The sequence below is a fragment of the Telopea speciosissima genome, chromosome 3 (assembly GCF_018873765.1).
Source record: "Telopea speciosissima isolate NSW1024214 ecotype Mountain lineage chromosome 3, Tspe_v1, whole genome shotgun sequence".
Lineage (NCBI taxonomy): Eukaryota > Viridiplantae > Streptophyta > Magnoliopsida > Proteales > Proteaceae > Telopea > Telopea speciosissima.
This window is the reverse complement of record NC_057918.1, coordinates 6125430-6148988: the sequence shown is the minus strand read 5'-3', so window position 1 is coordinate 6148988 and position 23559 is coordinate 6125430. Positions and strand designations below refer to the sequence as shown.

Genomic DNA, 23559 nt, shown 5'->3' with positions numbered 1-23559 from the left:
AGAGAAGTGAGAGTGTCAGGAAAAGAGAGAATTCTTTTTTCGAATTAAGTTGATTCGAAAGAGAAAAAATAAAGATTAAGTTTTTATATCCGGTCACATATGTATACGATTGCCTTTTATAAAAAATGGTATTATATACAAGGCAAATTTGTCATTTCACATAGGAACTACACAAATCTATTCTTACCTTTTAATGAATGATGTATACATGGCCATGTACACATCTCTCTTGTGGTATTGGAACCAATCCTTGTAGAAGATGATGACTTGTACTCTAGGGTTCATTGAATGGCATCTGTTTATTGACAGATAAATGATGGAGCACTGACTGCCTTTGTCCTCTTCCAAGAATGTTTGGCAATTCCGTATAGCTAAGCCTAATCTTGTCATTGGTGACTCTATGTGACAGGTAGTGGTGGAGCCATAGTACCCAAATGCAATCAAGAAAAGACAAAGGAAAAGTTACTTTTATCTTTGGTACTTAGAGGCTCTAGTCAATCTAGTGGATGGCACCCATCAAAATCCAGACTTGGTTTGAAGCTGGCAACTTCTCGATCTCCAACTAGTAGGGCCCAATTAGTCATCAGCCTTATGAGCAGGATATAATGAAAATGAGAGATGCCTCATCATCTCTTGAGATGAATAAAGGCAAGAAAGTGATGCACTCTCAATCCATGATTGCTTGAATTCTCATGTGCAACAATGTTTCTATCTTGATCTTGATCAACCCTCAATGTTATTAATATCAGGGTTTTAAAAATCGAGATCAGATTGATTGAATTGGTTGATCTATATTAGAATCGCCCGAGGTTGATCTAGATCAAAATTGACTGAGGCTGATCTAGCTCGATCGATCCTTGTCCAATATCTAGGGTTTGGACAATTTGGGGTTCATTTCTTTTGATTCCAGACCAATCAGATGAGGTTGATCTCAATTCTGACCAATCTAGCTCGTCCAAAATCTAGGGTTTTGACAATTTGGGATCCATTTTTGTTGATTTCATGAATTGGTCTAAACTGATCCGGATCCTGATTTTAGGTTTTAAACCCTAAGTAATATGCACCAATATTGATCATTTTAACCATGCCCTTAACAAGATAACAAAGATCATGTTAAGGGTTCAATGATTTATTATGAAATTATTTTGTTTCATTTTTCCTTATTTTAGAGGTGATTTATTATGAAATTATTTTGTTTCATTTTTCCTTATTTTAGAGGTGATTTATTATGAAATTATTTTGTTTCATTTTTCCTTATTTTAGAGGTGGAGTAAGCCATAAATCTTATGGCATTAGTTGAGATCTATTGACTTTGTATACCATTCAGTTGTAAATAAACGATCTTATCGAACATGGGTGCCTAATTAGAGGGAGCATACCTTCTAATACATAATTGAATTCTAAAATACAATAAAGTTTGTGTCTAGAGATTAACTAACAGTGACATAAGTCATTTTAATAGTTGTCATTAACACTAAGACATAGATCATATACTAAGGGTTCCATGATCCTTCTTGTGACGGTTATTATTATTTTTTTCATAAAAGAGGTGGCTTGATTGGAGAAGAACATGGGCACCTCTAGAGGGAACATGCCTTCCAATTCATAGGCACATGAAGAGCACACACAACACAAGTGACATAAAAATCAAGTAGTCAGAGCATGTTAAGCTTATGAATATTAGATTTGATTCATTAAAAAAAGCACTTGAACTAGGTAAGAAAAAAGTAGGCATCTACATAAAGAAACTGCAACAAGGCTTTTTGAAGGGGTAAGAAACGGATTTAAAAAATTGGAATTGATTCAGTTGAGATTGATCATATCAGATGATTCATATCGGTACCAACAATGACCAGTCCTTAAATCAATGTATATCGGTGGTACCAATTATCTTTCTTTACATTTTTGGACGATTCAGATCTGATATGAATCATCTGATAGTTTTAACTATAAAAACTATCCTGATCCCCGTTTAGATTAACCATTCCCTATGGTCTCTCTAGGGTTCTACCTAGTCTTGACTGATTCTGACTGATTCCAATTGATTCCATTTCGATTCCAACCATGATTGGCCTCCGAATGTGGTAACTTTCAAACTGATTCCGACTTTTAAAACTCTGGTAGAAAAGGAAAGGAAAGAAAAAAAAAAGATAACAAAGAAGAAGATTGGATTTGAAAGAGGGGGAAGAATAGATAGCATTTAAGAGAGGATAAAATACAATAAATAAGTTAAGTGTATAATGACGTTTTAACTATAAAAAGCCTCAAGGGAATCCTATGTATTGGGTTGGTCGTGTGCGTAGACATCCACACATGGGTTTGGAAGGAATCCTAAGTAGAGATTCTCTCTCTCTCTCTCAATTCTCAAAAAGGGCTAATCACAACTTTCCACCGAGCTTTGTTCATCTTCCCACCAAGTTCTTAGTAGCGAATCTCTTGTCCTGCCCGAACTGCCCAGACTACCCGTATTCTGCCCGACCTGCCCGATTTGAATTTAGTTGGCGGGAAATGGAAACAGCGAATTTTGGAATCTAAAATTCTTTCGCGCCAAAAAGTGGAGAGCCCGGGAAAAGCGGAGTGCGACGGCGGTCACTTTTGTATTCTCTACAAAGCTTTATTTTTTTTCTTTCTTTCTTTCTTCTTTTTTGGGTTTTGGCTGTTTCTGATTGATTGGATAGGGGAAGGGTGTTGTATTGTAGATAATGACTGATATATCCTAGTGGACCCCACAGGCCCACAAAAAAGCTATCTTTTCCCGGTGGATCGTCGGATTGACTATAAGTATAGAGATGGAGATGTCAGAGTTGATTATTCCCATCTGATGCCTAAGAAGATGCTGACTTTTAGCCCCACCCACACATGAGGGGTTGGACCAAATTCCATCTTTTCTTTCCCTTTTTTCCCCACCAAAGGCCCTGCAACTCAAACACGTAAAAGAGGCAAAGGTAACACTGAACTTAGAAAAGCATAGCATACATAAATCAATGATCAGTTTGGTCTATCGGTCCCCGTCAATTTAAGGTTTCGCACTATTTTCACTTTTTTAAGTAATTAGGTTTATAGGTCAAGGCATGATCATAGACATATTTTTATTCGATCGATCAATTATCAGTCCATAAATCGGATTGAAGATTATTGAGTTACAATCGGGCTATAATCAAACTAAATGGACTTAAATTATCGAGACTAACCGAGCTATAGATTTCATTTCTTTGAGTGTGAACCAGGTAGCAACAAAATTTCTTCCATTGCCTTGTACCGAGAGCTCCCAATTATTAATTTGTTGATGTTTGAGTCTGACACGTTTAATAATTGATCAGACCAATCTCGAACTTCAACTGATCGATTCAAGTTGGGACTAGCGATGTGGGCTTTTGACACCCCCTACAAGGATGCATCCTCAAGATGCCCAAATACTTAAAAGATTATATCTCTCCCCTACATCTATTTTCCATTCCATTTATTATTATAAGCCAATAAAAGAGAGTCAACACATTGAAGTTTGACTTCAAGATTCAAAGCGAACGGCTGAGGTTCAAGGTCCATGGAACCAGTCAAGGCTGACGGTTCACGTTCTAGGAAGTCTACACATTAATTACTTAGTTCTGAGTCTTTGACCCGTCAAACTTCAAAGTTTAGAGCATGGGCAGTGAACAAGTGATAATATCTTTTGTGAACCTCCCCCTGTCCTATTGAATTTTTATCCTCTCCAGTTACAGTACGGTGTTGTAACGCATTGTGCGACAATTGCAGAGACTATGTACATCATATGGGATTCGTTGTGCCACATGGCCTCTGCAATATCGCACGATACGTTACAGCACCATGCTGTAACAGGAGAGGATAACGATTCCCCCCCCTCCAATCCCAAAAAAAAAAATCAAATCATAAAATACAATAGGGAGAATGTTCTCTGTGCCACAGTGCAGCTGCGCCCAAACACATGAGCAACCTATACAGGGGGGCAGGGTGGTCATTGTGCCCACCCCCATGTGCATGGGCGCGTATGCAAAGACATCAATATAGAAGTGATTTTTTTATTTCAAAGAGGTACAGTGATACTTTTGTGTGCTTCTATGTCAGCCACACCCAGGTAGAAAAATCTTTTAATGTTCTTCCTTGTAAATAAAAGTCTAGTATAATCTTTTCAAATGGTTTACACATCATCGAAATGAAGAACTCATTAACTGATCCCCAAGCCAACAGGACAGTCTATGTCACTTGTGGAAGCAAGGTTTAAAACCTGGAATAGGGATCTAGATTGGTCTTGACATCGATTTAGATCCTGATATACCTAAATCTAACAACCCAATGTCATGCCATGTCATCGGATAGTTGCAATTTACAAATGACTAAAGGTCCATAGGGTCACACTCATACCCGCTCCAATGAGGAGCCCATGCATAAAACGACGTAGTCCATCACGTGGGGATGGATCAATTCATTCTATAATTGGCAGTGATCCACTTCCACAAGGGAACTATGAGAGTAGCACCCACGGATCCTATAAATCAAGGATCACTTTCTTAAAAGGATTCCCCGATTAATTCTCCTACCATGAATATCCGAAGAAGGACGATGAGGATGAAATGTTGAATAAAAAATTAATTAAATAAAAAAATTGAAGAAAAAAAAAAACCTGAATGGAATAAAAAATGGGAGAGAGAAGAAGCGGGTGGGTGTTTTTATTTTTTACTATGTTAATGACAAAAATAGTAAAAAATAGAAGAAGAATGGTAGATTACATAGATTAGCAGGTTAATTACTAGGTGAAAAAGAAAGGCAATTTGGATATTTAAAAACATGAAGGTAGAAGTAGATGTAAAAGTTTAAAAGCAGAGGAGTATCACAAAAGATGTTTAAGGTAGGGTAGTTTTTGTAAATATAGGCTAAGTGTAGGGGAGTGATAGTTTGCTAAAAAAATAAAACTATTTCATGTCAAAACAGTACCAATAGTAAACCAAAAAGAGGAACATAAACTAAACCGAACCCGAACCCAAACCCAAACTAATGTGCCCTTATTGGATCAGGTTTTAGACTTATTCTCACACCAAACCTAACCAAAATCGGTCCATACCGACCGATTGACACTCCTAAGTGTATCCATCTCAACTCGAATGTTTGTCCCCTCCAGTTCCCTGCCCGACCTAGTTCCCCCAGTGCCTGTAATAAGGGGGTGCAATGACCACCCTACCTTGCTTGAACACTTTGCATCGAGTGGGGTCCACCCCCCTTATTACAGCAATTTGGATCCTCTATTGCCAAACTGCCCGGTAGGACCATGTTGCTTAGACATGGTGAGATGTACAATGACCACCTTACCCTTGCTCGAATGAGGATAAAACGATCATTGCATGCCTCACCGTGTCTGGATAACACGATCCTACCGGATAGCTCGACAATAGAGGATCTGGATCCTCATTACATGCACTGGAGAACTGGCTGGAGAACTGAGCCCGGCGGAGATAACTTTCCCTCTCAACTTTCTGACACCAATGACTTCTCAAACATAACTTCTTTTTTTTGAAAGCAATCAACCATTAGAAGAACGATGAATCACCCTGTTTTCAGCCTTTACTTTTTCGCTACAGAGAGCACGTGTTAGTGGGATGGGGTTCAGAATCAAAAGATGATTGTGTGTCACCAATTGGTGAATCGTATTCATTGCATAAAAAGGAGAAAAAATTAAAATAAAAAGATTTACTTAATTGAAATTAATTACAATGCAAGTTGGGCCTGTGCGAGACCGACCCAATCCGAAGTCCATCCTCAGCCCTGCGGGGTCTGGGTTGGGCTGGGCTGGGCTGGGCTGGGCTGGGCTGGGCTAGGCCTGTAATTGGTATTCTCAGATGGGGTCAGTATAATTGGGCGTAGGCCTTTGGGGTGAGTGCGATTTCGCATGCATCCTACATATGTTAAAATGGAAAAAGAACAATGCTTGGTCGTGCTTTCTCTACGCATAAACATAGTGTTGGCAAAATGACCACCCTACCCCCATGTTATATATTATACGGGAATGGATAAGGGTGCACCTTCTTGCACTAAAAAGTGATACGAATAAAGAAGTTGTAATCGTCTTTTGATTCCTCCTCTTATTTTCAAAAATAAATAAAATTAAGTTATAATTACAAAATTTTCATAAAAAAAAGACTTATCATTATGAAAAAATGATAACAATTTAAAAAAAAAATAAATAAAATATTAAGAAGGCAAAATAAGTGTACGTCCTCTCCATCTTAGAAAGTTGATTAAATGATAAAAGAGAATCAACCATTGAGAGTTGAGACAAAATAAATTGACTTAATAACTTCGGTTGTAACCCCAATGATCCCGCCACCCATAAATGTTTTGGAAAATCACGTGATATAAAAAGATGCTACAACATTTCAAGTTCCTTATGACAAACCACACAAGTAGAATCAAGCAACAACACTTTAGAAGAAGCCTATCAGTTTCCAAAATAAAACCCTTTCAACTATCAAGTATAATAGAAGACTCAACACTATTGCGAAAAGAAAACAAAAAAAAGAAAAAAAAAAAAGAGGCAACTAAACACGTAAAGATTTTCCATTCTTCTTCATCGAGGCAAAATCAAACATCTTTATTCAAACTATGATTAAAAGGTAGATAGATAATAACATTAACAATATGAATAGGATACAAATAGTGGATTAAAGAGATATTACACATTGCACAGACACCACAATCAATTGAAGGCTCCAAAGAACCAATAAAATTGGGGAGAGAAAGAATCCATGGATCGAAACCGAATTATTCTTCCCATATACAACTTTCAAACAAACCATTTGCATCACTTTAACAATACCATTCCACACAATAGAGACTCACTTACATGAGTTACTAGGATCCAACAATCCTTTATTCTTTAAGGTATCTAAATTTGAATAGAAAAACCATGTTACACAATCTAGATGTACAAAGACCCAAACCACCCAAACATTTTGACTTACAAAAGATTTTCCAATAGATCAAAGGCAATTTAGGAGAGTTAGAACTTAGAAATGGAACCTTTCTAAAAGTTAGCATTGATGGAATCCAACTTTTGACAGGTCGGATTAGGAGAATTAAAAAAAAAAAATAAAGAAAGACAACCAATATATCATAACAAAATTACAAGAAAAAAAAAAAGATTTAATTAGAACACTTCTACCAACTTGTGTCAAAAAAAAAAAAAAGAGTATTTTCTAACTGCTCAACTTGGATTGAACCATATTTACGACAAAATTCCAAGAACTAGAAATGGTACAAGAAAAGATACTATGACTACCTAAGTAGACAATCCATCATCAATTTTATTCACCCTAAGCATCTAGTAAAACCATGCATTTAATATTGTATGGGGTCTACTTACTGAAGAAAACATCACTTTTACTAAAGTTTATCTACTGACCCGAGAGATCTTGCAATATATTGAGAATAGCTTGTATAGTCAAGATATCATCCATATTCGCTTTACAAAATATAAATGTATCATATACAAACAAAAATGAGATATCTCAGGGCCATCTCTCCCCAATTTCAACCCATTGAACAAATTAGGATTATGATCGCATTTAACAACCAAGATAGCCCTTTCATAACAAAAATAAATAAATAGAGACTCAATAGATAACCTTGCCTAATATTAATTTATCATAGTTACCAAAAAAATATATATATATATATTAATTTATCATCTTCCATTACATAAACTACAAATAAAGGATTATGGGTTGAGACATCTCTGCCCCCTCCAACACTCCCATCAGTCTATCTCTCTCATTTCCATGTGAAAAGACATCTCTACCCCCTTGTTTTAAGGAGGAGAGAGATAGACACATGGGAGTGCTGGCATAGGCTACACTCCTGTACAGAAAACTGCTTCCCTTGTATATTATTGCACTATGAAGTTTTTTTTTTCCCTTTCGGTAATAACACTATGAAGTTGATATGCCAAAAATAAGCAATGAACATAATCAAGGTTATTTATATTGTTCGAAATGTCATCATATGTATGCCCATTGAGATTGAGGGCCATAGAGCTCCAAATAAATTTGAGATTTATTTATGGATGCCCATTAGCCTAGTGATGAGCATATTGTTTCATCACAAAGAATTGAATCTCATTAGGAATTATACGGATCAAATTTGCATAGTCCTATTGTAGCCCATTTAGTATGAGCCCGTTTTTAGGCATGTTTAGCTCATTTATAGCCTATTTAGTACAAGCCCGAATATAGACAGGTACCCGACTGACCGTTCATAGATGGGACCATGCCTAGCCTATGAGGGCCAGTTACTTAAACCAGCGGGATCCTAAAGTAGGGTGGACAGATTATGCTCGACCGATTGACACCGCTAGTAGCAATGTTGTCCCTTTAAAAAAAAAGCAGATAAAAAAAGAAAGGCAAAAGCGATCGCAAAGGGAAAATGTATGGTTCGTAATTGTGGATTGGATTGATCAAAATCAGCTGGATAGGATCAGTATCGGCCATGACCAATCTTGAGATAAGGTTTATCTCGTTCATGTTCATGGTTATAAGTAACGTATCATATCGCTCAATACAGACGATACATACCGGTTTTGCCAGTCACCGATACCGATACTGTGCTGATATCGTATCAGTAGCACGGTACAGACAAGGGGTAAAATGGTCAAAAAACTCATTTTTTTTAATGAGATTCAGGAGTAATTCTGTCTGACACAGCTGATCTAGGTTGATACCGTATCAGTATCATATTGGTTTTGCAGGTTACCGATACCCGTTTCGATGCCGTGCACTAAAACCACGTTCCTTGGTACATGGAGCGGATAACCTGGTTGGTCTGGACGATCCGATCCGATAATTGTGAGCAACAGCAAAAAAGGGTTTTAAACCCAGATTTTGCAGTTTGCTTCACCGACATCTCCTCCCAAACCGAGTGGTTCGAGTTGAAGGGAAGAACTCCCATCTCATAGATTAGTTTCTGCTGCTGGCTGCGGAAGGAAAAGAAGCCAAGTCTGGGGAGTTTGTGAGAAGAAGCCTCCGAAATTGTTACAGAAGAAGTCTCTTCTCGATCAAGTTAAGTATGGAGAGTTTGTGAGAGAAGAAGTCTCCAACTCAACCCTGCGACCTGCATACAAAGTTCAAGGTGTGAAGCGTGAATCTAGTGTCGTCTTACAGGTTCTTCGTTTTTAGGTTTGTTTGGTTTCTCTGTCATTCCATACAGTCATGGCCTCTGCAAAAGACTCAGATCCCTCGTTAGGGTTTCTTACACGAAAAGAGACAGAGGTTAAACTCCCTCGACCTACGAGGGTAAAGAATAAAACTCCTGCTCCTATACAGATTACTGCGGAGCAGATTCTCAGGGAAGCTCGTGAACGTCAAGAAGCGGAGATCAGACCACCTAAACAAAAGATAACCGACTCGGCTGAGCTTGCGGATTACCGTCTGCGGAAGCGCAAAGAATTCGAAGACCTAATTCGCAGAGTCCGATGGAACATCGGCGTGTGGATCAAGTACGCCCAATGGGAGGAATCCCAGAAGGATTTTGCTCGTGCCCGATCAGTGTGGGAACGAGCGTTGGAGGTCGATTATCGAAACCACACTCTTTGGTTGAAGTATGCAGAAGTAGAGATGAAAAACAAGTTCATCAATCATGCCAGGAACGTTTGGGATCGAGCCGTCACTCTTCTCCCCCGTGTCGATCAGCTTTGGTACAAGTACATACACATGGAGGAGATGCTCGGCAATGTTGCTGGGGCTCGACAGATCTTCGAGCGGTGGATGCAGTGGATGCCTGATCAGCAGGGTTGGCTCTCCTACATTAAATTCGAGCTTCGTTACAATGAGATTGAACGAGCTAGGGCAATATTCGAAAGGTTTGTGTGGTGTCACCCCAGAATTGGAGCTTGGATTCGGTATGCCAAATTCGAGATGAAAAATGGAGAAGTGCCTAGAGCTAGGAAGTGCTATGAGAGGGCTGTTGAGAAATTGGCAGACGATGAGGAGGCTGAACAGTTGTTTGTGGCATTTGCAGAGTTCGAAGAACGGTGTAAGGAGACGGAGAGAGCTAGGTGCATTTATAAGTTTGCACTTGACCACATACCCAAGGGGAGGGCTGAGGATCTATATAGAAAGTTTGTTGCATTCGAGAAGCAGTACGGTGACAGGGAGGGGATAGAGGATGCTATTGTGGGAAAGAGGAGATTTCAGTATGAAGAGGAGGTTAGAAAGAACCCTCTTAACTACGATACGTGGTTTGATTATATCCGTCTAGAAGAAAGTGTGGGAAATAAGGACAGGACCAGGGAAGTCTATGAGCGCGCTATTGCTAATGTTCCTCCGGCTGCAGAGAAGCGTTACTGGCAGCGATACATTTACTTGTGGTAGGTTTCCTGATGATCTTGATCTTTAAATGGCCATGTTTTTAGTTGCCTCTTAGTTCTATTCAGCTTGTACTGATGGATGCTTGGTCATTTGTTGTATGTGTGTAAATGTGTTTTAATACAGGATTAATTATGCTTTATATGAGGAGCTTGATGCACAGGATATGGAGAGAACAAGAGAAGTCTACAGGTTTTTTTTTTGCTTTGAGTATTACTTTTTTCCCTTCCTCACAGGGTAGTAAATGGTTCCTACTGCCTTCTTGTTACCCATTATGTTCATCTGTGTAAATTATTTAACAGAACTGACAAGCACAGAAATGCAAAACTTACATAAGCAAAAGATGGTTATTAATCAATGGAGGAAAACTTGCCCCTTCTCTTTATGTTTGCAAATTCATTTGCTTTGGTTGTCTATGAACTTCGTTGGAAGTGCCCAAATCCTCTTACAATAATGCAAAGTTTTTGCCCAAGTAAACTGACGGGCTCACATATTCCCATACTGATAATCACTCTTCTTAAATTCACTAACAAATAACCCGTGCAATGTACATTTGTTTTATAAATGTTTATTTTAAATAAAAATGATAAACCCATCCACAAACTATTCAAAAAGTTTACATTATTCTAATGGAAAAGAGCACCGAAAAAATTAAATGTTAAAGGTGATCGTTATTTTGGAAATAAGATAGTAAACATATAATGTAGTAGTTATAAATGGGTGAATGTTTCCTGGTTGGCCTACTATGAGTATCGTATGGTTAGCCCCCTTGACATGTGAATTTTTGACAAGACCCAAAGGTCCCCTGCCCACATGTCAAATTTAAGCCCAAATGGAGTGAGCAAAGTTGCAAAATAAAGCATTCAAAATCCAGAACTTCGTGAGAGGACCATGAGAGGGTTCATGCCAATACATGAATTGGTGAAAAAAATACATGGATGCATCGACATACATGGGAGGGTGTTTGATTGGATGGGTCTGAAATTTGACACCGGGACAATCCATAGATTGCCCTTTCTATCCAACGGTCAGAAATCACCATATCATGCTGCCACATGGCATAATTATGTCTACTAAGATAGTCTTATATAGTTGGGCAACGAAGTTGCACTTTTCCCTTAAATAAGTTATATACTCGCACGAAAATTTTGAAATGAAATATATAAAATTATTAAGTTACCATGTCTATAAATAGAGGTAAATATATTGGCTAGCAAAAAATTAATATAGGACTTGCTATTGTTTTCCTTGATCTTTAGCATACATAAATTACTATCTATAAAGGGTTTGTTTTGTGGCAGCTTGGATGGGGTCAAATTTTGTGGGCAGATATGCTCCAAGGCCTATATTTTTTCGCTTTTCATGGATGATTTAACCAGAGACATTCAAGATGAGGTTCCTCGGTGTATGCTTTTTGCTGATGATATTGTTTTGGTGGATGAGACAAAAGCAGGGATTAACACCAAGTTGGAGTTATGGAGATTAACCTTGAAATCAAAAGGTTTTAAGATAAGTAGGATAAAGACGGAGTATATGGTGTGTAACTTTAGTTACTCTAGGACGGATAATGAGGTGGTGAAAATTGATTTGAGAGAGATTCCGCCAAGTGATTACTATAGGTATCTGGGATAAATCATAAAAAAAAAAGGTGATATTGAGGATGATGTTTCACAGAGAATTAATATATGATTGATGAAATGGAGAGGTGCGTTCGATTTATTGTGTGATCGACATATGCCTTTAAAACCAAAAGAAAATTTTTATAGGATAGTCATACGACCGGCTATGATGTATGGTGTGGAATGTTGGGCAGTTAAGAAACATCACGTAGATAAACTCAGTGTAGCGGAGATGAGGATTTTGAGATGGGTGTGGCATAACTAAGAAGGATGAAGTGGAATGATCATATTAGAGCTGATTTGGGAGTAGCTCCAGTACATGATAATGAGAAAGTCGTTTGAGGTCGCATGGCCATGTTCAACAGAGGCCTTTGGATGTCTTAATATGGAGGAGTGATTTGATTCAGATTGAAGGTGCTAAAAGAGCCAGGGGCAGACCTAAAACAACCCTAGGAGAGGTGGTGAGGAAATACATGCATAGCTTAGGCAACTAAGAAGGATGAAGTGGAATGATCATATTAGAGCTGATTTGAGAGTAGCTCCAATACATGATAATGAGAAAGTCGTTTGAGGTCGCATGACCATGTTCAACGGAGGCCTTTGGATGTCTTAATATGGAGGAGTGATTTGATTCAGATTGAAGGTACTAAAAGAGCCAGGGGCAGACCTAAAACAACCCTAGGAGAGGTGGTGAGGAAATACATGCATAGCTTAGGCCTTGTATCAAGCATGACCTCGAATAGAGCTGATTGGAGGGCATGGATATAAAATAGGCACGGGCTTCCTTTGAATGGTTTGCCATTAAATGCATCAACTCATATTCTGCCAATGGAGGTTTGATGTTTTTAGAGGTGTAAGTTATGTTAGAAAGTTGGATCTTATCACCCTGGACCTTCTGGCATTTAGTTTCTGCTCTTTACCACTGTGATGCTGTAAAATTTGTTACCTTTGATTGTTGATGATTATTGCTGTAATTTGAGCATCTTATTCCTTGGGTAATTTTTTTTAGATTGGATCTTATTATTGCTACATATTGCGGGGTACAGTAGAGTTGAGTGATGCATCTTCTCTCTCATTAGTGAATTCCTCTATATTTATTGTGAAATGTGTCTAGTAAGAGTGGTCTTTTACTCACAACTTTGATCTCAGTATTGCAGACTTGATTGGACACCACCAATCCCAATCTGGATTGGACGTATCTGGCCATACTGGCTGTTTTTTGAGGGAAAAATGGCATTGTCAGGAAGTTAACTGAATCTGTGTTGGTTGCATAGTTCAAAAACTCGTCTCAGACTGCCAGTTCGGCCAGACCAAAATTTCCAAGTTACCAAAATTCGGTGAAATTTCGCCAAAACATTGTATTTTTTTCTCTGAGTTTTTCTTGGCCATTTTGGGGTGCAAAAGGCCGAAATGAGCAAAATACCGAAACGAAGTGACCAAAATAACTGAAATTGCGACGAAACGGTGCATTTTTAGACCGAAATGAGCAAGATTCTGAAACACAATTTCCGAAATTTCGGTCGAAACATTGTCTGCTTTGGGTTTCAACTTTTGTATAATGTTTTGTCTCGGGGGGGGAGGGGGTTCGAAATTACTGTAATCATAGTTATCAAGGCGGGAAGGCGACATGGCGTTTTAGAGGGGCAAAAATCAAGGCGACACTGCCATGGCGCCCAAGGCGTCCAAGGAGCCTGGACACCATAGCGACCCCTTGATAACTATGACTGTAATATCCGAAATTTTGGCGAAATTTGAACTATGGCCGGTTGATCAACCTGATCCAATCCAGAGATTGAAATCCTTGCTTTTACTTGGTATTGCACTGGTCTCTGTGTATCAAAACTTGAACTTCCTGCTCAATCACTGGTTAAAAAATCAAAACAAATGTAAAAAGAGATTATTAATTTATATCCCATTCATTGGTTTGCTGTTGCCAGTATAGTGTACTTTGAAATGAATGCACATGGACTTCCTCTCTCTTGTATATCTCTTTGTTGGCAAAAGGTTATGGTTTTCATATGGGTAAATGTACCTAATATCATCGATTCTGTCTCATTGAATTTTTACATAGGGAGTGCCTTAAGCTGATTCCCCACGAGAAGTTGTCATTTGCCAAAATTTGGTTGTTGGCTGCCCAATTTGAAATACGCCAGAAAAATCTGAAGGCTGCACGGCAAATACTAGGCAATGCAATTGGGAAGGCTCCCAAAGATAAGGTATTCATTGTGTTTTTAATTCTGATTAACTATCATAGTTTTCAGTGGGTTCGTACTCATAGCTATGCCTGTCAAAAAACAGATATTTAAGAAATATATCGAGATAGAGTTGCAACTTGGAAATATCGATCGTTGCCGAAAGCTATATGAGAAGTATTTGGAATGGGCACCAGAGAACTGCTATGCATGGAGCAAATATGCAGAGCTGGAAAGGTCATTGAGTGAAACAGAGAGGGCTAGATCAATTTTCGAGCTTGCAATAGCCCAACCTGCATTGGATATGCCAGAGTTATTGTGGAAGGTATGGTGTACGAGTTACTCTTTTTTTTGGGGGGGGGGGGTTGGGGGGATAACTTTAAAGTTACTATTTTGATTCTTGAATTTCATATAGTGTTTGTTGTTCAAACTATTTTATTATTGTGACAGTTCTATTTCTGCCCTGTACTACCAGAATTGTGCTAACTCGGTTCTATTTAAAATTTTTGTACAATTTCTCTGAACCGTCACGATACAATTAATGTAACTTGTTTTCATTGAGAAATTAACCAATAACTACGGATAAGTAATTTGTGTATGTTTACCTCTCCCTCTATTTATTCTTTCATCTGGCAAAACTATTTCTGCTGTGATCTTTACAGGCTTGTACTTACAGCGGGTAGATGTTAAACTTTATTTGTTTGAACACAAGTGAAGAAAAAGAAGGAAAGAAAGGAGCCTCATGAGGTGCAGAAGTGTATCCCTCCCCCCCCCCCCCCCCCCAAAAAAAAAAAAAAAAAAAAAGCGAAGGAGGAAAAAGGAAAGATGGCAGATGTTTCTGCTTAAAGGATATGAAGGCAAAACCATTTATGTGATTATTTTATTTCCATTTAATGTTGGGTGATGAACAATATGCTGAGATGGCAGGACTAAGGAATGTAGAATCAGAATCAGAAATGAATGCAGTCTATGGAGCAGAGGTATAGAACCAACAGGTTACAAGAAGTGGAAAGTTAATTGAGATTGTTCAGTCATGTACACTGGAGACCAATTTATTTACCTTTGAGGAGTTACATGTTATGAGTTTGTGGTTCAGAAGGTCTAGGAATAAGGTAAAAACTCACATGGTTTTGGCATCACTCACCTTCCGGAAGGAAGGGGGGAAAGAAGGTGAAATTTCTATGGGTGGCAGTGTTGATATTGCTGTCATGGAAGTGACTAAAAGAATAAAATGGAGGGTTGCTCATCGGGCCCAAGTGGATGAGTTGTTTTGGGAAATCCCAGCAAGCCAATTACTTAAGACACTGGCTTCTCTTCAAAGAAAGAGAAAATTGAAAAAGATATCGGGATGGCACCCTCCTCTTCAGGGTACCGAGTTCAACCTGGATGGTTTTCTTTAGGTAATCCTAGGCTCTCGGGTATAGGGGAAGTGATGCAATTTGGGGATTGAAAACCCTGGCTCGGATCGCTTATGGGCCCATCCAAGTGTTATACAGCTCAAACAACAAGGCTGATGGCAGTTCTGTAATTAACCAGAGTTTAAAGGATTACTAAGGTGGATAAGGAGGGAAGGGATAGGATATATATTACTAATTAAAGAGGAGGGGTAGACTAGGCATTAAGAAAGAAATAAGGATAGAACAGAATTAACCAGAAGTTTAAAGAATAAAATATGTATTAGTTCCTGCAACATGATTTTTCCATAAAACTAAACCAGTTTTGATTTCTGATCTGTAGTCTACAACAACACTGGGTTCGGTAGCTAAGATTCTGAGGCTTAGGTTGCCCAAGGGATGGTAACTGAAACCCAAGATCTCAGGGTGAAAGGGATAGGAATAATGACTAATGAGGTTCGTTGCCTTGCTTTTGAGCTGCAGTTTTCACCCAGAAAAAGGGTATGTATGAGAACAAGACTTAGAAGAAGGAAGAAGGGGCAGTTAACGATGGAAGGAAGAAGGAATAAGAAGGAAGGAGGAAGAAGGATTTAAGAGGGAAAAGGAGGGGGGGAAAGATAGTACTTGAGGTGAGGAAGCAACCAAGAGCAACAGAGAGAGGAGAAGAAACAACAGTCGAACACCTTCGACTCTCACAGTAGGCAGCAACCAACTCACAAGTCTAATCAATTTTATTCTATTCAATATTCCATTGTTGGATTACAAGCTGATATATAAAAATTAATTTCATTCCAAAATAATAGAAACCTACTCTATTTTGGTAACTAAACCAAGTAGGAAACTACATAATCTACCCAACATAAAATAAAATAAAAGATTTCAAGTAATCCTCAACTAAATAAACAAGTAAATCACTACCACCGCCCCCCCACCTTTGGACCAAAAACCTGGTTTATGTCTGGTTCGCGTTGGTTTAGGTCGCCAAATCCGGTTGTGTCAGTCCAACCAAGATAGCACTACTGCATCAATTCTTCTCCTCTGAAAAGAAATCAACTCCGTTGAGTTTGGATAAGGGCCAAGGATGCCATCTGAATCAGCTCGCTAGAGGAGAAACAATCCCGCTACCTTCTTGAGCTTAATTTCAGGGAGTTTTGGTGGGAAGAGACTTCATTTCTTTGCCATTGTGCTTGAAAGAGTAGGTATTCGCATTGCAACAATGTTGTGTCTTCTTATCGAACATTCACGGTCTTCCAAGAAGAATGTGAGACACATTCAGAGTTAGAATGTCGCATTGCATTGTATCCATGAACTCACCAATAGGGTATGTGAGCAAACACCTATTAGTAATTTTGAGATTGGTATTCACTCATGCAATCTTGTAGGGATTTGGATGTGTCTCTGTCTACAACCCAAGCTTACAAACAATGTCTTCGGAGACGACATTAGTGCAACTGCCTCCACCAATCATCATACTTCATAGTTGGTCGTCGCACTTCACTCGGGTCTTGAAAATAATGCTGTGACACCAATCTTCCTCGTCAGAAACATTGTGAGTGGTCAAAGCAGGACGAAGAACATAGAAAGGTTTTCGTTTTCCATCATTGTAATTATTGTTGCCTTCACCGGGTTCATGCTCTCCCTCCTAACAAATTTTCTTGAGATTTTTGCTCTTTCAGAGCAAGAGGTATGAAAGAATCCTTGTCATTATTGGATATTGAGCAGAAATATGCTCGTACCGTTGTAAGTAAAGCATTGAGTCGCAACCTTTGGCATCATAGAAGGTCTGTCAGCAACACTACCTCGAGGTGGAGAGTAAGGACAGTTTGGCCTTGAAGATGCCATAGATGAACCACTAACTTGTGGCTTGTTGAAGGACTTCTTTGGTGGAGGAGGTTGCTTTCCTGTACTATCAATTTTAGAGAAGTTATTTGGAGCTCCTCCGATTATAAGTCCTCTTCAGAGTGTCTTACACCTGATATGCTATATTTTCCTGCGTCCTCCATTGTAGGGATTTGATTAGAAGCCAATGCAACACTAATCTGAGGGTGCAAGCTGTTATGAAACTGTGCTACCAAAATCTCTTCATGCAACTCAAAACCAGACCGAGTTGCTAAATAGTAAAATTTTACCACACTTCTCAATGGTTATGTTTTCCTGATTCAACTGTACAAACTTGAGGTGCATGCATTACTTATAGTCTGTAGGCAAAAAGTCATCGGTTTACATCTCAGCTCAAGTGTTTATCAACCTGGTGCCTCAAGTATGGTTCTGTCACTGATACTTGATCCACCAGACTTATGCCATACCTTCAGCAAATAAAAGCTTCCGGGCCTCAGCAACCCGTACCATAAGGGTGTTAATCGGTTCGGTTCGGTTCGGTTCAAATTGATTAATTAAACGCTCAATTTTGGAAACCATTTATTAAACAGTTTCATGGTTTCGGTTTTGTAAATGGTTCCTGTTTAAGTTTGGCACATCTATGTACAATTAAGAGTGTTACACGGTTTATTCAGTTAAATAGTTTGGTTCGGTTCAAACCGTTTAATTAAACGATCTCAATTTTGAAATCATAACCGAACCAGTTATTAAACAGTTTCGGTTTAAATGGTTCGGTTTCGATAAAATGGTTTTGGTTTGATTTTGACACCCTTACTGTACCATCAGAAAAACACCTCCAAGCTATGGGTCCATCTAAGGTATTATTTTGGGTTGTTATCCCCATAAAAGTAGAAGACGTCCAACCTCACTCCTCTTTCAGCTCTATAAAGAAGATCATTATGTAGCTGTTGGAGAGCACCGTCTTCCCGAGTAATATGAGCAGAAACTGGTAAGGGATTAGTAGTGAGACCCGGATCCAAATAGTAAAGACCATCCCGTACTTTACCATATTCAATCGTTGCCCCAGTTGCTAGGTCTTGAAAAACACAATGGGTAGAATAAAAGTGAACAAAACAATTAAGATCAGTGGTAAGACGGTGTATAGAAATCAAATTGGCACAGAGGTTATGGACATGTGAAACAGAGGATAACGAAATAGTGGGGGTGCAAGATATAGAGCCTTTACCAGAAATAGCTGAGAGAGAACCATCAGCCACTCGGACCTTGTTTTTACTCGAACAAGGGTTATAAGGGTGAAACAGGTCCGAGGAGTTGGTCAGAGGCTCCATGATCAAGAAGCCACGAAGAGCTAGACTGAGAGGAGGCCAAAAATATACCTCACTAGGCAAGATGGGAGGCAGGAGAAGTGGAAGGTGCTATGGTCGGAGATGCAGTAGGAGGCATCATCACAGAGCGGCGGCGATCTTCATGCTGCAAAATATTATATGCTTGGAGAAGAGTTGGGAATTTATCTCGGCCCAGAATTTGAACTCAAATCTGGTCATATTCTGGATTTAAGCTTGTGAGAAAAGCATAGACCCGCTCTATCTCACATTCCTTCTGAAAGGTAGTAATGTCAGCTGAACAGACCATAGGGGACCGGATGATAAAAATCCAGTTGATGCCACAGTGCATTCAGGGCAGCATAATATGAGTCAAGGGACATATGCTTTTGTATGGTTTCCTGAACCTGACGTCTGAGCTCATAGATTTGAGCATAGTTGCTGGTCTGAGCATAAGTCTGATGGACAGCATCCCATAGTTCCTGTGCAGAGTTGAGAAGAACAAAGCTGGCACTAATCTGAGGTTCCACGGAACTCAGACATTACTAAGGCCTCATTGTCGAGCCATGTAGTCTTAGCAGTACCACTAGCTGGCATGGGAGTGTCTCCAGTCAAATACTCCGAAAGATGATTCCCACGGATAGTCAAGAGGCATGCCCATGACCATGTAAGATAATTAGACCCATTCAACTTAGTTGGACCCGGTTTAAGAGAGGCTATGGCCATGATTCCCAACACGACTCACCTCACTGCCCCCAAGGTCTCCCATAGAGTCATTAACATCACTATCCTGCGCCATGTGTTACAATAAAGTAATTGAAAGGGTGCTGTAAAAAATGAAGAACGCAAAAAAGTAGTGGTGGTGGGAAGGCTACCATATCATCCGTGAGGTGAAACACAGCTGTAGAGTGGTAGACAGCAGTGGTAGTACCGGCAGCGGAGCCTAGAAGAGACCAGATGGCTGCGTCAAAGGGGCTGGAAGTCCTTGGAGTTCAGTGACAAAGAGCTGAAGGCCCTGGAGGTTGCAGCGATGGGGCTGTAGTCCCTCGAAGGCAGTGATAGGGAGCTGGGAACCCCTGGAAGGCAGCAACAAGGGGGCGGGCGCCCCTGGGATGGCAGCGGCAAGGGGTGAAAGCCCCTGGAATGTCGAAAGGAGCAGGGGGCTCCTCTACCTGAGGCAGAAAGGGGCTGGAGCCCTAAGAGAATCATGAAACAGGGGCGGAGGCCCTAGTGCTGGCGGTGGTCATTGGAGTGACCAGCGGCGATCGGTGGGCCATGGTGGTGGTAGGCGGTTGTTAGTGAATGTTGGACATGGTACAACATGTATTGGCGCATGTTCAGTCAACCATGTTTGACATGGGGGGAGGGGCAGAGCTTCGAGGATTGGCGGCGGATCTCTACTGGCAATTGTGGTGGAAAGAAAAGCAAAAAAGCTTTTTAGGGTTTTGATCTCTGATACCAAATTTAGAAAAGAAAAGAGAAAATGATTTTGGTTTGTCAAGAAGACAGAGGCCACCACTTTATTTATATTTTAGGAATATTACAAATATGGAATGATTGCTCAATCCTTATCTAGCACAACTAACATGTGCATAATGATTCTAGACACTACAATGTATCTAGTTACATTACACACTTTAACAAGAGAATGGGGCCATATTTCAACATCTTTTCTCACTACTACTCCCGCGATTACTTTTGATCTACCCTTGTTCTTCTAGCTCCGTATTCTGTATGACTCTACCATATCTCTCCTTGCTGGTGCATTTAGCGGCCATTGTTGTACATGCCCAAACAACATCTCTGAATATCTATATCTTGTGACAAATCTGAATTTCCCAGTGGCCCCATATTTCTTAAAGTAAAACTCCCCCCACCCACTTTATTCTTTCTCGTGTGTTGGTTCCATTCCCATATTTGATGTTTTGGCTGAGGCTTTCCAAGCATCGTTCATATATTAAGTTGGACCATGTAGTAAATTGTCCAGGAATCACTTTTGGTTTTCTATGCATTACACCAATTCACTGCCAATGCAGTGTCAAAGGTTCTCTGAATCTTGGATTTTGAATTTGGGTATTGCATCTCATTTTTCCCCATCCATTTCTCTTTTTCTTTTAGTTTTTGACCACCAAGGATGTCATTTTGCATATGTTTTTGTTGATCATATACTTTTTATTAGTGAGGCTAGGGAGACATCAGTAAACACTAATTTAGATTTTAGAACCATGCTTTATGATTGATGTATTCATCTTTTTGTGGTTGTCGTCATTTGATGCATAGTTTTTGTATACCCTGTATAGTTTTGGGGGTTATGATAATTTTTGTTCCATTTTCTTGAATGAAATTACAGTCTATTTTTTTTACTGATATTGAAGGGGCGGGTGAGAAAAAGATTATGGGGGAGGGATTTTTCAGAAACAAAAAGATTATAGGATAAAATTAGGGAGAGGTCAACAGTAACCACCAGAGGGTAGTTAAGATTGATAACCAAGAGATACCATGAAACGCATTTTAATTTTTGTACTTCAAACTATTAGGAATGGGAGATTGAAAAGGATGTCTGCTTCTAGAATCAATGCCTGGCAGTTGATTTGTAGATTGTTTCTGGAATCAATGTTTTCTTACACCAAAGCCTGATGCTTCAATTCCCTTCTGCTTAGCAACAGAGGAATAGAATGTGTTTCCTTTCATTCAAGATTCCAATGTGTAGTTAATCAATCACATCATCTCTTCCCGACAGTCTACTCTTCTAAACCATAGGGAGTCCTTTCTTTCCCTTGTTTCCATCAACCACCCATTTCCAAAATTTGCTTCCCAATTGTCAGAAACTCCAAATCAATTTCTAGATTATCTACCTCTGTTTTTATCATGCATGAGGCAGTGCAAATGTGACTTCTGAATTCTATCTCTCTCTACTGTCACTTGGTGGGATGGTAAAAGCTCAGGTTGTCAGTGTGGACATGTGGTTCAACTATGAGGCTGGCCACTTCTTGCAAAAGATATGTTGAAGGTTAGGACCGACTCTAGTCCATCCCTGCTGGGACCCTGCAAAAGCAGGACTTTATACTGGGTTATGGCCCTTTCTTTCTACACACACACACACCTGCACATATGAAGATACTCCTACCTACCAAGTATTGCTCACTCAGTCTATTAAGAGGTGCTAATTTATAATTTCGAAGGAGTAGTGAGAACTGATTAATGCCTAGCGCACTCTCTAGATGGATTTTTTAGTTATTAAGGACCCAAAGGTGAGTATCTTGTCGTATCAGTAAATCATTGGCTTCTGAAATGTCTTCCTTTTACATGGTAATTCACAGCTGATATTTTATTGATGCCTAATGTCATACCTTTGTATCTAGACTAGATCTTTATTTTCTTTTATGTCTCGTGACAGTTAATTTCTTCACTGGAGCAAATAACATTAAAAGAAAAACTTCATGTAGTGAAAATTGACAGCATTGACATTCCTTGGGCAACAGGCATACATTGACTTTGACATATCAGAAGGTGAATACGAAAGAACCAGGCAACTGTATGAAAGGCTGCTGGATAGAACCAAGGACTTAAAGGTGTGGATTAGTTTCGCAAAGTTTGAAGCATCTCTTGCTTTGCAAGAGGAGGACAAGGGTATGAAAATGGCGGAGGAGAATGATTTGTCTACCCTTCATGAACAGAAGCAGCAGTGCCTCCAACGTGCTAGAAGTAAGCAAAGCTAAATTGATATATTGTTTATGAAAATTTGATGCATAGTTACAATCTAGATGTTGATCATTCTGTCATCCACCAGGGGTCTTCGAAAGGGCAGTTAACTACTTCAGAACATCTGCACCTGAACTAAAAGAGGAAAGGGCCATGCTTTTGGAAGAGTGGCATGAGATGGAGAAGAGCTTTGGCACCATTGGAGATGAAAGTCTAGTCAAGAATAAGTTACCAAAGAAGCTCAAAAAGAAGAGGCCGATTGTATCAGAGGATGGTCCAGCTGGGTATGTCCAACTTTCTGTTGTTTTATTCTTCGAAAGGGTATTATCATTGTGCATAATGCATATGTATAATATGGTGAAAGACATTCTTCTCTCGTTTTCTTTTCTTTTTTTTTGTTGGGAAGAGAGGGGGGGGGGGGCTGAATGTGGTGAATGATATTATTCTAAGATGTGGAAGTTGGATGATTAGTTGCCATGCAAATGCTGCAAAACAACCAACTTCTCTTTCATCTTTTTTTGGGCTAACAGTGTAGTATCTAACTGTTATTAATAATATAAGTTCCTTGATTTAAGCTACTTTTTTGGCGAAAAATTGAGAAAATGTTCTAGCTAGATGATCCTGATTTTGATATTCTGTGCAGGTTTGAAGAGTATTATGACTACCTCTTTCCGGAGGAAACTCAGGCTCCAAATCTCAAAATCTTGGAAGCAGCTTACAAGTGGAAAAAGCAAAAAATTGGTTCGGAGGACGATTTATAACGAAATCTTCTTTCCGTCCTCAAATTCATGGAATTTTGTGTGTGCATCTGTTGACACTTCTTTCTTTTGTTGCAACCTGATACCAATGTTTTGTGAGTACAGTTGATGTTGCTTCATCTTCTTTCTTTGCTTTTCTTTACTTTTTTTTTGAGGGAAGCGGCCCTTTCAAAGTAGAAGTTGGCCTGAGTTCTGGACCGCCTGAATCGTTACTGTTTACTGATCTGCGATTGGAGTTCACTCAATTGTAAATATCCAGCTGGATGGATTCCTTCGATTGGTCTCCACATCCTCTGCAATTGCCATCAGACGCATGCCACCAGGAACTGCATGGACTTGGCTAATTCTCATTTTGGTGAGATTGTG

At 39.4% G+C, this 23559-nt stretch overlaps 1 protein-coding gene across 1 annotated transcript; it reads left to right on the top strand.

Annotated features, from left to right (window-relative positions):
* The first annotated feature begins 9160 nt into the window (after positions 1 to 9160).
* Positions 9161 to 23312, top strand: LOC122656017 (crooked neck-like protein 1). The gene is made up of 7 exons (XM_043850435.1): positions 9161 to 10369; positions 10494 to 10559; positions 14058 to 14202; positions 14285 to 14503; positions 22216 to 22438; positions 22524 to 22719; positions 23079 to 23312. Exons 1-7 carry the CDS (start codon positions 9213 to 9215, stop codon positions 23194 to 23196), a joined length of 2124 nt encoding a protein of 707 aa, XP_043706370.1. The 5' UTR covers positions 9161 to 9212; the 3' UTR covers positions 23197 to 23312.
* The last annotated feature ends 247 nt before the right edge of the window (positions 23313 to 23559 follow it).